This window comes from Fulmarus glacialis, unplaced genomic scaffold, assembly GCF_000690835.1.
Source record: "Fulmarus glacialis isolate BGI_N327 unplaced genomic scaffold, ASM69083v1 scaffold41991, whole genome shotgun sequence".
Lineage (NCBI taxonomy): Eukaryota > Metazoa > Chordata > Aves > Procellariiformes > Procellariidae > Fulmarus > Fulmarus glacialis.
Genome location: NW_009192909.1, coordinates 1 through 13462, shown reverse-complemented (window position 1 = coordinate 13462; position 13462 = coordinate 1). Strand labels below are relative to the sequence as shown.

Sequence of the window (13462 nt, the reverse complement as noted above, 5' to 3'; positions counted from 1 at the left end):
GCAGGAGTAGTTACAAACAGGAATTGGTGTAACTTATATAACAGCTCATTTCCTTTTGAGAGCGCTACGGTTTCAGTTTAGCACATTTATTCAACTTTAAGGGTTCCAAACAAAGACAATTTCAAATTGTTTTTGCAAGGAGCATTAGTTTTACCTTAACATGAAGACGTCACTCTCTACCCTGCACAGCCAGCCAGCGGGAGGCTATCCCACCACAGGCAGTCCCAGCTCTGTACGGTGGCAGCATGCCAGCCCTTACATGCCCATGTCTCCAGGCAGGCCAAATCTGGCCTGACTGTTATCAATAGACCCCGGCTGGGGTCCGTGACAGGCAATTACGCAGTACACGTGGGCCCCGTCCCATGTTTCAAGATCCGTACAGCTGACTAGAAAAGAAATAATATCACGCTTCTTGGCCTGCTGTTTTCTGTATTTGCTTAAGAATACGGTCTTAACTAGCACCTCTGGGTTGACCTCAGGTCAAGAGAAGTGTGCCAAACTGCTGTGACCAAACCTGTGTAGCTTAAGGAAAGTATTTTACAATGCTGACCTCATATTAGACATGTTGCCATAACACAAGTGACTGGCAAATTGGATTGGGCAGAGGTTGATATTATTCTGCTACTTCAGAGTACTCCCGCCACGCCACACGCTGCTGTCCCTGCAACAGAAGGTTTTCCTACTAGTCCTTCTGTACATTATTCTTTATCTTGTACTTGTTCTTCACTTACTGTATGAGACGCCCACCACTAGGAAAGGTTGTTTTCCCTAAGGATGAGCACTGCTCACTGTTCTCATTTTACACCACTACACAGCGCCCACGTTCAGCATGGTTGACTCAGGAAAGCAATTTGGTGCTAATTTGAGAGTACATGGGTACCGCTTGTTTCAAATATTTTTTGCTTCTGTGGAAGCTGATATCTGCAATGATGGCAAAGATCTTATGTTTCTGATTCTTCACCGTTTTTCTGATTTTAATTCAGACAGGCAGCCTTTTATGGTAAAGCAGTTTCAGAGGAAATCTAGAGACAAACACACCCACGGGGTTATAAACATAGCATCTTCTACAGACTACAGCCTTGTCATCCTTGGATATGGGAACAAAAGACTACACATGGGACTCCTCCTCCACATGTGCCAAAGACTACACATGGGACTCCTCCTGAATCTGAATTATAAGGGCTGGGGGGAGGGTCACACTCTCACTCCGCTATCACTTCCAACACAAATGCTTTGCCTTTTTAAATTTGGTTCAATTATTTGTTTAATAAAGGCTGGCTTCTGGTCTCAATGGGCGTCTTGGTAACCTGGGTTATGTGCTTGAGGGCACGCAGGCACTCTTTTCTGCAGACTGCACCCTGGCCTCTACAAGAACTTCCTGCTTGTTTCGTGTAATTCCCCCATGGCACCAACTCATAGGCCCCTTTACCCTGAGACGCGGTGAGTATCTGTGACTCCTTCTGGCCTCCCTGTAAGTTCTCTCAGTCTTCTGTCTGGCACCGTAGAACTGTGCCAGCTTTGTGCTATCATAGTTCTTTCCAACCTTATAGGCCCTGAAATTTGCCCCTAAAAATTGCTGCTAATTCAGTCTCTGCCACATGTTCCTCTCTTTGTTGTATACACATATATATTTATGTGTATATATACATAAAAGCAAGACAAAAGCAAGCATATAGGTATATTATAAACTTTCATTTACAGAACATTCATTTTCAGGCAGAACATATGCTCTTTATTTTCTGGAAATAACTGCAAACATCTTTCAGTAGAGAATCTCTACAAATTCCCACCATGTCATGGCTTCCCATCGTAGGTATTCATGCTCAAACACCTTCTCTGGATTCCTCATTTCCCACTGCTGTTCTCAAAGCTCTACGTTTCAGAGATTGTCTAGCCCTCACACTTTGTTTTTTTCCTCAAATCCTCCTTCACCCATTCCCAGACTTACGATCCCTTCAAAGCTATGCATAGAACAATCTCCCTTCCTTTTTGCCAAGCAGTATCCTTGTCCTCCTTCAAATTTGCTGAAAACTTATCTTTCACTCAGCTGTACATCACTGTTTTCTTCTGTAGTATTGTTTCAGTCTTCAGTGAATCTTTCCTGTCTGTCTTCCGTTTGTTTAATTTACTGTTTAAACTCCTTATTGCAGCAAATTCATCTTTTCATGAATTTGTGAAGTGTCACATACCTTATGAAAGTACTTAAATAACAGTATTGCAAATAAGCACCATGTAGTACCTTTCTATTCCATTCAGTTTATGACGATGCTTTCGGGACATTAAGAGTCCACCTCCCCAGGCAGCCTGGAAGAGAGGAAAAAAAGAGAAGACATTGTTTTGGAAAAGCCTAATATATTTTAATTTACTCAGGATCTAGTAATTATTTTTTTAGTTCAAGGCAAAACACGTGTAAACAAAAATCCTCTTTTGCCTGAATAATAGCACTTCATTTAGTTACTTACATCTACATGGAGCCAGAGGTTATATTTTTCACATATATCTGCAATCTCCTGTATTGGATCAAAGGCTCCGTATACTGTTGTGCCTGCAGTTGCATTTACGAAAAGGGGAATGTATCCCTACAATAAAAATAAAAATATTAAATACAAAATCCAACCTCTTTCAGGGAAAAAAAAAAAAAATGTGAAAATCATTTTAGAAATGTTGCTATCCCATTTTCCAGCCTAAAAATGTTTTTGTTCCCATGTGAAAGGTACTTATAAGCAACAGTAGAAACTAACAAATTGTATACATGGCAGGAACAAACTCTGGTTTTACTGTACTGTAACTTCACAAAATTAACTAGTCAAAAGGTAAAGAATATTACGTTGTCTAATCTCTTTCAAGGAGATTCAAACGTTCTAGTAGAAGACTAGCAATAGTCAAGTAAAATTGAGACTTTTACAGCAGTATAAAGGAAAATTAATTAAATGTGATTTGTAAGTTGTGATTTGAAAGCTTGAAGTTGTTCCTTTAGTCTTTATCTACTAATAAACAGAACAAAGCAGAACAAAGCAATCAAAAACAAAAGCAATAAATGTGGAACTATCAGATCAAAGTGAGACAATTTTGATTTACATGAAATAAATGTGACTGCAATTTCATAGAGTGCCCAAATGTAAAGAAGTTAAGAAATAAAAAAAAAAAAAAATCTTGGTTGTTCTTGGTGTTTTTATACAAAATTAATGGATTTTTCATTGCATTGGTTCAAGAAATAACAATGAATGCCTCAATGCTATATTTATAATGCTATATTTACTAACCCTGCAGCCTCACACTTGAAATCTATGGGAATTTTTAGGACTTCAATAGATTTTTTGATGGTTTTGGCTAAACTTTAAAGTTTGCAAAAAAGTAGGTTTAGTTTCATGTTTTCATACTTTTTTCCATATATTTCCAAACAGAAAGTTACTTTTAAAAGTCATAAAATACAGATGTGTTCAAGAGTTAAAAATATTTTGGTTTTAAACAGTAAATGGAAACCTTAGCAAGACATATAGACAATTCCCTAAACAATACATGAATGTATAATTAAGCAGATGAAAATATTATTATAACATTTGTGTCATTATAATGTTCTCTTTTAATGTTAACTCTCAACCTTCAAAAGAAGAGGTACTTTTACTAAGCCAAGCATTTAAGCACTAATTTTTAAAAACACAAACCTTTTGTTTTGCTTCCAAAATTTTTGCCTCCAAATCAGCTGGTATTATTTTGCCTCTGTAATTATTGTAGAAACAGAAAGACAAAGAAAATTAAAGATCGCATACAGAAATACTAGCTACAGTTGAAATAATTTAATAGGATTTTCTCAACAGGCCATTAGCAACTTGACACACTGTACTGAACCAGTCCTTAAGCACAATACAACAAATTTAACAGATGAACACATTTAATTTATTAAAACCTTAGCATTCATACTACCTTTCATTGCATTTTATCAAAATCACATTGTCTGTTCCAAATCCAAGTGCAGCTCCAGCTTTCTTTATTGAGTAGTGACTCTGCAGCAAAACATATGCACATTTAATGGAGTGGTTGCTTAATGATGAAGCATCTTCACAACATACATCAATAAATTAAGACTTAGCAGCATATTAAGCTCACATGTTCTGAGGTAAAGAGAACCAGTTTAGGGACTGCAGCCATGCCTTTGGTTTTGACCTCAGGGAAATACTTGTAGCGTGCAGCCATTATGCTGTACATGTTCGAGATTGCTCCTCCTGTGAATGAATAAATGAACAAATAATAAGATAGTGATAATGAGAAAAAATGCATATTAGACTAAAGACATACAAGTCTCATTTGCATTATGCAGTGGAAGTGACAGTGAACTATGAAAAAATAAATCTCTGAAATGCATGGTCATCTGTCTAAACAGCACAGGGACAGACCCTCTAGAAAGTCATACTGACAGTTAGAATTTCCTATCCATCATCTCTTTCAATTGCTAACATTTTGTAATATATTCCTAAAAAGTTCAGCTTTCATCATGCTGCTTTTTCATAACTTCTTGTTAGCAAGAATAACAGGAACTTATCAAATTGTCTGAGACTGAAGAAATGTTGCATACTGGATGGATTTATCCCATCTCACTGTAGATATGAAAGTAGGTCCCTAGAAGGTAGATTTCTACAGCTTAGCTAGTTATTCTAAGCTTCCTTATAGTCAGTTAAGGGAACGAGGCACTTTGCAGGCTATGATTCAACTAATCTATTTTGACACTTACTTTTGAAAAATGTGAATTGAGGGAAAGCATGTATTTCTCTTGGTTTACTGCTAAAAACAACCCAGGACAGTTAGCTCAGTTCTACAATGCAGACCTCAAGATTTAGTAATTTGAATCTCATCCATAAAGTCTAAGATAAATTATTCCTCTAATATTTCTTCATCAACAAGAACACTGAGAAAGATCTGTATTTTTCTACCAGATGGGACTGGAGACCAAGCAAGTGTGCATTCCTGGATTTTGTGCGGGCTGTTCCAAAAGAAGATGGAACTGCCCTTCATCCTCTGAAACAGGATGGTGTGTCCCCCACCCCAAACACAGAAATCTGGAATTCTGCTGGGCGCACACATGGACCCAGGACTTCCGCATGGTTTACCAGTTTTTCTACCACTGCTGACTGTTTTTATATCACCTTCATGGGAAGACATTTTGTCTTGGTCTTCAGAATCATACTTGTGAATCCAGTCAGATTATGTCCCAGAAGGGGACAGGCAATCACAGTCTTTTTCTGACTGTGAGCCCAAATCCTCACTGACCATCAAAGAAGCCAGTACATTATTCTCTAGAGCTATTGGTCAGCAGGAGTTGTTGTTGCTCAGCACCTCCAGAAATGAAGCGCAAAAAAAGCGTGCCTAACTATGTACCAGAGCTCGTAGTCAAGTTTTAAAATGTTGCCCAGCAATGATACATAACCATAAAGATTCCGCCCCCCCAACTTTTTTGTGGGATGCTTAAACAAAGCATGTACTTCAGTGGGAAATTCCTACTTCTAAATATTTGATGCATTGTTCTGTGTTGCAGATATTGTGGGCATTCAGCTTATCTTTATTTTAACTTCTGAAGTTTTAGTCAAAGTTTTAGTGAGAGGAAAAACTCACCAGGTGAGAATATTCCATCGCCATCTTTATTTGACCATCCAATAATCTCTCTCATCTTTCGAAGCGTTATTTGTTCCATGAGGACAAAAACAGGGGCAATTTCATAGGTAAACCTGCATGGATAAAGCAAACCAACCCAAACAAACAAGATCAAGTACAGATTCTAAAAACACACAACAAATTCCCAGTCTGATTCTTTGTGAAAATTCTTAAGATTCCAAAAAGTTTTCCTATAAATTGAGGTTCTGATATTGCAACCTTTACCCAAGCAAAAATCTTCTGGAAGACAATACTGGAAATATTGGTCAATAAAAACTGCAGTATTAGCTCTTTTGCAACTTTCTGTATAATCAACGTAAGACCTAACGCTCACCATCATAGTGCTGCTGACTGCTGTACAAGATTGTACTGTAAAACATTTGTTTCCCAAAGTGCCAATTTCACACTTGTGGAATAACATATTGCCAAATCCTTATGAAAACAGTGAACTTCACTGAGCTAAATACCATAATTAGAAGTATTGAGCCAGGGCTTCAAAGTCTAAATAAATTAATTATGTGGATTTATTCTGTTGATGATCTCCAAGGACAACTTATTTCTACAATACCATGCGATCAATAACTGTCAAGAGTAATTATAAATGATGATTTTCTAATTACCAATTACAAAAAACAAGTCAGCAGTCAACTACTGTATCCACTTAATGAGGGAAAAAAACATTGCATAGTCTGATATGCCCTGATGTCACAGACAATAAGTGGATGGAAAGTGACAGCCGTACAACCATTTTTGGTGCTCAAGGTACATGGATGTTCACATGCCACTGCTGTAAACAAACTCTGCTTGCTGTGTATGCCAAAAAAAAAAAAAAAAAAAGTAAAAGAAAGTAAAAGAAAGTAAAAAACAAGGGGAAAAAAGGAAGCAGAAAGAAACTAAACAATCAATAACCAAAGGAATCTATAAGAATATGACACCCTGATACTTTGGATCTGACTCATGTCTTCCACTTGAATAATTTTGCCAAAGTGTATGTGTTGTCTATCTAATAATAAAATGACATTTTGAGAATAGATACAGCAAACTTTAAGGAGACATGGTATGAAGAAGGGAATGTGTGCCTGAAAAGCTTGTCTTTTATTTACAGCTACAGTTAGTTAAAACACTAATTTTTTCCACAATCCTTATGTGTCCTTAGTCCATTAGAGAAACACCATCACTATTTTGAAAACATTCCTTTAAGATTAAACAGCATTTGTAATTTAATTGTTGTAATTGCTATTTTCAGAAGCCAAAATATTGCTTATTTTGCTTTTATTATCATTAGAACTGTCAGAGACAGACAGTTGAACACTGATCTGAAGTTTGGATGCTGCCAATATTTACAGAGACACAAAATTAATAAACCAGATGGTGTCTGCTAACAGTGGAGGGTTTTTTTTGTTTGTTTTAAGCACTGCAAGTCTAGGATATATTCCAATCTTTATTTAGGCAGAATGACCAACTGAAGTCAACAGGAACTCACTGTAGCCTAATACAAGATATGTTTAAGTCAATGTGATTTTTTACATCAGTTTAAATGCATTTTGAATTTTGTCCTGAGACCTTTTACACTGATCGCTACATACTTCCCGGAAGACTTAGAGGCTTGTACAAAAAATATATAGTGTTAAGCAAGTTTTTTGTATATAAAATATCAAGTGTTCACAATGGAAATTTTGAATATACTTAAACCCAAGTAAAACAGCGTTTATTTATTTTATTATGTAATTAATTTCTGAGTCTCCAAAGACTGACAAAGAAATAAAAGAAGACTGCAGATGATTATAAATGATAAGACCAATGGAGCTATATTAGATGATGGCTATGATTTAAAAATCACATCTTGCTAAAGTTCACTTATTTGTTTTACACTTGAATGATTTTGCAAAATTCAGTTAAACACAGAAAATGTGTTTGGCTTGGAAGGAACTATCTGACTTTATAACCAATCTCCTGACAAAGAATGCTGATTAGATTTTTCATACAGTTACAACCTTTACAGGTATTTCTATGAATTAACTAAAACAGTCGTGAGTCTCAGCTTTTTACTAAACAGAATAAATGAGTGGGGTTTTTTTGGTAGTGGCCAGTGCTGGCTTAATTCTGTTTTCACCCAAAGGCCAAATCATTCTAACTACCTGTTCTCCTGTTTGCCAGTATGTGAAAAGCATTCCGAGAATAAACATAAAGCATTTTACATCATTGTTCTATGTTACATTTTCATAAGCAAAAATGCATAATACTGAAAATACCAATATAATTCTCTCGTCTTGGCCAACAGTGGGCATAAAGAGAATTTCCAGATAATATTACTGCTTTCTAACCTCAGCTGGCTGCTGCATGGTGAGTGAACACCCTGCACTACAGATCCCTAGAGCTGAATGAATAATGGCGACTTCTGAAGTTTCCACCCTGAAGGTCTTATGATTACTGATTGAGCTATGAATAGCACATTGATACATTATTTCCAAGTCAATGTGGGAAGCTTATTATGTTTAATTTATTATCTTCACAGTGACATTTAGGTAACATTTCCTAATGACAATTCAAAATTTTAAGAGTGTACAGATGTTTTGATTACTCGAAACTCATTTGTGAAAGAAAACACGTATTTTTTAATTGTTCACAAATATTTTAAGTATTGTTTATAGGTGGAAAAGAAAAAATGGCAAATGGAAAACATTCCCTACCATAATCCAGTGTTACAGTCACTTGTGTGTTACGTGCTTGTGTAGCTGAAATAGGTTAGAACAGTTTCTAGGTAAAGGTCAGAACCTGCTCTTCTGTGCTGGAACACTGCTCAAAACAAGTAATGTTCCCCAGAGCTCACAGAGATGATCTGGCTATTTTTAATAACCTTCTCTGTCAGTTCTTTGAATCCCATTTTACAAACATCTTTAACCTTACTTGCAATTACTGTGTTATTTGAAAGCATATCATGTTGACCATGGTTTGCTGACAAAAAAGAAAGCAATGTATTATTTTGCATTTGCTAAACTTCATACAAGCAAATAGATTCTCAATTTTCATGCTTGCAGAGAATTATTTTCAAGATATGTTTTTGTTTAAAGTATAAATGGTTCAGAAACTAGCTTTACAAAACTAGATATTTAATAATTTACTTCTAAAAACAAAGGCAAAAGCAACCTCATTTTAAAAAAAAAAGTTACTTTTTCAGAACTGAATAAGTGAGTGTTATGTTCTTAATAATGATGGCAATATTTCGTAATACTATCACAGTCTGCCACAGAGCTGAATTCTATTATGTCCTATCAGATTTGTGCAATTTCACTGATAACAAAAGGATAACTAAGCTAGGATAACTAAGTTAGTCAAAGGAAAAGGGACTTGCAAGAAGTGACACTCTCTGAAGTATGTTTTTGTCACAGGAACAATATTTAAGCAAACTTTTCTTTTAGAAATGTAATCAGATTTGTTTTCACTTTTAATTGTGGTGGAAAAAAAAAAAAGGCACCTTGCAATACTTGTTTTATGATTAAAATATATGTTGCTGGGTTTTCTTCCCAATCAGCTTTTAAATCTGAATGTCTCATACCAATTTTTAGCAGATAGAGAATTAACTGAGAAGACAATTATTACAAAGAGCAGGCTGGTTTTGGCTGGAGCACCTTATGTATTTTTCTTTATTGCTAATGTCACAAAACAGGCACAGCTCGTAATCTACATAGAGCTACTAGTAATCAGCTATACTTAATGAACCATTTACTCATGGATAGGCCAGTGAAAATATTGCTCGTTTTCCAATCTGCAGATACATTTCCTGTGTTCTACCAATTAGCAACAAACTACCCAAAACAGAGGTAGCTTTAGAGTTAAAACACATCCAATACAGGACTAAAATAGAAGGCAGTCTGTTGCTTGCCAAGTATTTGGACTCCAATCACATTTTTGAGCATATGCAAATCAATATCTAAATAAAAACTGGCTAGAAGGTTTTTTGGTTTGGTGGGGTTTTTTTTCATTAAGTACACTATTTATTGCAAAAATTCAGCATAATACCTTACATTTGCATCTAGCTCTCATTAATTTTGAGGTCAAGAAAAATTAGGAACTGTTTCCTCATTGATATGTTCTAGATGTAAAAGTTTACTTTTTTTGTATGTCCATTTATTTATTTATACAAAACTTTAATAAATCTTAGACTAATTCCTTCATTAGCATCAAATTAATTTTCAATATTACATTTTTCATCATTTTGAAGACACCCAGAAGTCACTTCATTACCAGCACACGGACAGGACAAGGCGGTACCCCAAGCCTGCTACCTCTGAAGTCAACAGGCGAAAAGACAATGAAGTTTTACATATTTTGTATTCTAGTATTAATATATGAATAGCTGCAGAATTACTCAGTCTAGAGGCAAAGCTTAAAAAAAAATCGGGAAAAGATAAAAAAGATTGGTCCAAGAGAAGAAAAATAATTTCATATTATATTAGGATCAGCATGGTTTACTTACCATGTGCTCTGGGATATTTGCATTTCTATTTATCAGAAATGTAAAACTGTTCAGCTTTATATAACTATTTTCACTGTATTAGTGCCACATTAAGAAAAATATGAGACGCTTTTATTGAAGACACAGCAATCGGCCTTTAAAGAAGAAAATTATACACGTCTATGACCATACATGTCTATCATGATAGATGGCAGCCCCTCTAAGCACCAGTCACAGACGCTGACGACAAGACACTGCTTACATGTTTGTATTGGCAGTTGATGTCAGCCACTCCCCAGCCAAGCCGATAATGTCCAGTCCTGTGGACAGCTGATTGAAAAAGCGAGGGTGACCTGGGAAGAGAATTGAGAGCAACTTAGAACAACTCCACCGGTATCTCTCAGGTTTCCGTTTCAAACCGTCCAACCGCCCTGACACGCAGGATAGCTCTGCGCTCCTCCCACACTTGCAGCGAAGTTTTCGAAGCAAGTCCTGCTTTGGGAGACCGTCAGCCAACACTCACGGATGTCTTGTTACAGACTTGAAAAACGGCTTTAGAGGGAGCCCCTGCATGGAATCACTGGTGTTTAAATTAAAAGAGAGAACCTCAGAGCCGACTGAGCCTGTAAAACACCTCCGGAACCTGTGCAAGGGCTCGGGCCGGCCCATCTCCAGAGGCTCCCTCCGCCCCTCGCCGTGCTGTGAACTCGGGGGGGTGGGGGGTACTTGACAGTAACAACCTGCAGGTGCTGGGTCATTTGCATTTGAATGGCGAAAGAGAGGAAGGCTCATCCGCTTGTAATTAGGCTGTAGGGATAAGGGAGGGGTGCGGAGGAGCCAGTCGCTTGCTGAGCTGCGCGGCCGCGGGGTCTCCGCGGGAAATGTCCCGCTGTAGCGGGGCGCTGAGAGCCCCCCAAGAGCTCCTCGGCACTGGTGGTTCCCCCACATGGTTTAAAAGCTAGGATTCACCTCATAAACAAAGGCTTTGCTATCAAACCGAAGCCAATCATATTCCTGTATTTCAGCCAAAGTTACTTTAACAACTTGTATAAGCAATAAGCCCGACTATTGGGGGTCCACTTTTCTAGCATAAAGACATGAAATTCCTAACAAATGATGACGGGCTTTGAGGGGAAGGAGTCATGGTTTAGCCCTTATCTCTGCTCTCTTGGGAAAAGACACGCAGATAACACACTGGGGACAGCCCAGCCCGAGAGGGGGTTCAGCCCGGAGGGACCCTGTCACGTCGCATTTGGCTCAACACTGGGCCATCAGCACATTTTGACGTAAAGAAATAAATGCGATTCTGCTCCGAGCGATGTCAGCGGGAAGCGATGTCAGCCTTCGGAGGCGTGAGCCTGCCGGCGCTGCCACGTCTCGGCACAGCCCGAAGAGGAGGCCGCCGCGGAAACTGGGGGAACACGGAGGCGAAGCGCCCGGGCGGCTCCCGCCCCGCGGAGCCAAGCGGCTCAGGGCTAAAGCCCAGAAATATCACCACGGCTTAGCTATTTTCTTTGCAAAGCAGCACTTCTCTCCCTTACCGTGACACACGGTTTGGGAAGTTAATTTTAAGAGACATTTCGCTGGCCTCACAAAGCTGTGAGCGAGCCCGCGGGTCTCCTGAGGCTGGGCTGCAGATTCGACCCCCCTGTCTATTTAATTCTGGAGAGAGAACGTGAGCCCCCGGGGCCCGGGAAGCCAGGGCATGTGTCCTGGATCGCCACCCAGCCCGAGCAGATCTGTAAAGCTGCATCAGGTACTGCTTTGAACAGAGCTTGTGTCTGATCGGATACCTGCATCTCAGCTCCCGGGAGAGGTCCCGCCGGTCCCGCAAAAGCTCCAGGGGAGGTCGGGTGAGGGGAAGAGCTTGGTCGACATCCCGGTGCAATCAATACCGGCATAACGGTGCCAGTACACAGACCGCCGTGACTCCGGCTTTCCTGCCGTTCGACAACCCACGGGTTTGGGAGCAAAATACGCTCCCCTTTGATTAAGGGCACAAAATCAAAGTATGCCCCTGACACTCTTGAATAAATCAAACTACCATGTAAACGGGAAAAGACAGGAAGCTAACCGCCACATTTGCGGTCAAGATTTTGTTACTTGAATGCACGGCGTTGTTTTTTCACAGCCGCATAACCAACCAGTGGAGAAAGCAGCGCCCCGTCCTTCGGGAGCCATCGCTCGCAGCTGCCGAGCCAGGGGCTGTCAGACAAAAGCCTCCCTCTACCAGCTCCCACCGCCCCGCCACTCCAGCTCCGCGGGACGACTGCCGCCCGCCATGGCAGCAGAGCTGGCCGAGCCGTGCCGTGCCGAAGAGGGCTGCTCGCCGGGCAGAGCTCAGCAGCCCTGAAATGCTGGAGCGGGGCTGGGGAGACACGGCCCCCGCTCCGTTATGGCTCCAGTTCCTGACCTGCTTGGGTACGTACAGCAGTGCGGGCTGGTTGCCAGCCGAGCTTTCTGCCGAAACAAATGTAAAACGTTTCAGGCCAAACAGCCTGAAAGAGCATAGACTTTGCTCTAGAGCCTGGCTACAGCTCAGCCAGTAAAAGAAGTGATTATAAACGGGCATTTCTATCTGATTCAGAAGGACCTGGACAGGCGGGGCTCCTAGGTAATGGGCTGAAATCCACAGGGTTCCTTTATTGATGATTCCTACGATTTCAGTCTCTTTTTCATTAAACGTCTGGTGAACATAAAGAAGAAAAACTGCAAATTCAGTGTCATTTATGCCCTCATTTACCTAATGATATTGCTCCCCTGAGATATAGACAGCTCGCATTTCATCAAGTGAAGAAGATTACGTCTTAAAAACTTGTTTCTGGGCACTGCAAAGAGCACTGAGCCCTGCCCGCCAGGGATGGATGGAGCATCAATAACAGAAGTTTCTGAGCGGAGACAATTCCAGTGCCCGCAGCCAGCCCTGGGGCTCAGCCTCCAGGGAGGCGGAGCCGAAGGCGTGGAGAGGGTGTGGGCTTACCTCCGTGGGCTTAAGCCCGCTCCCTTCCCGTGGGCCAGAGAAAAGCCCCAGGAGGGGCTCTCCAGAGTAGTGCGCGAGAACCTACCTGTCCTCACTCCGTATTTCAGCGTGTCCCGGCAGTCCACCAGGATCTGCTCCAGGGACTCGGGGTTGTCCGAGAGCTCCAGGTTGAAGCCCTCCATGCCCTCCAGCAGCTGGTGCGGGTGGTGGAAGTCCAGCACTTTGGTGGATCTGTCAAACGTCTTCCTCACGTAGTTGAGGAGGATGTCCACGACCTCCAGCAGGAACTGCATGGTCTGCTCCTCGCCATTCTTGGCGGGCAGCAAATCTGCGGAGCAAACCAGCTGTCAGCGCCTGCTTTGGGAGCGAGAGGCGGAGAT

General features: G+C 40.4%; 1 protein-coding gene across 1 annotated transcript in view; it reads right to left on the bottom strand.

Moving 5' to 3' along the window:
- GAD1 (glutamate decarboxylase 1 (brain, 67kDa)) overlaps positions 1-13406 on the bottom strand; it is a 21478-nt gene extending 8072 nt beyond the window's left edge. Inside the window, exons 1-8 of the mRNA XM_009587246.1 lie at positions 13168-13406; positions 10365-10455; positions 5608-5720; positions 4108-4223; positions 3925-4004; positions 3666-3720; positions 2463-2579; positions 2240-2304 (exon numbers count right to left, since the gene is read on the bottom strand). Coding sequence (XP_009585541.1) covers positions 2240-2304; positions 2463-2579; positions 3666-3720; positions 3925-4004; positions 4108-4223; positions 5608-5720; positions 10365-10455; positions 13168-13375 — 845 coding nt within the window. The 5' untranslated portion in view covers positions 13376-13406. The remainder of the gene's footprint in view (positions 1-2239; positions 2305-2462; positions 2580-3665; positions 3721-3924; positions 4005-4107; positions 4224-5607; positions 5721-10364; positions 10456-13167) is intronic.
- Between the last annotated feature and the right edge of the window lie 56 nt (positions 13407-13462).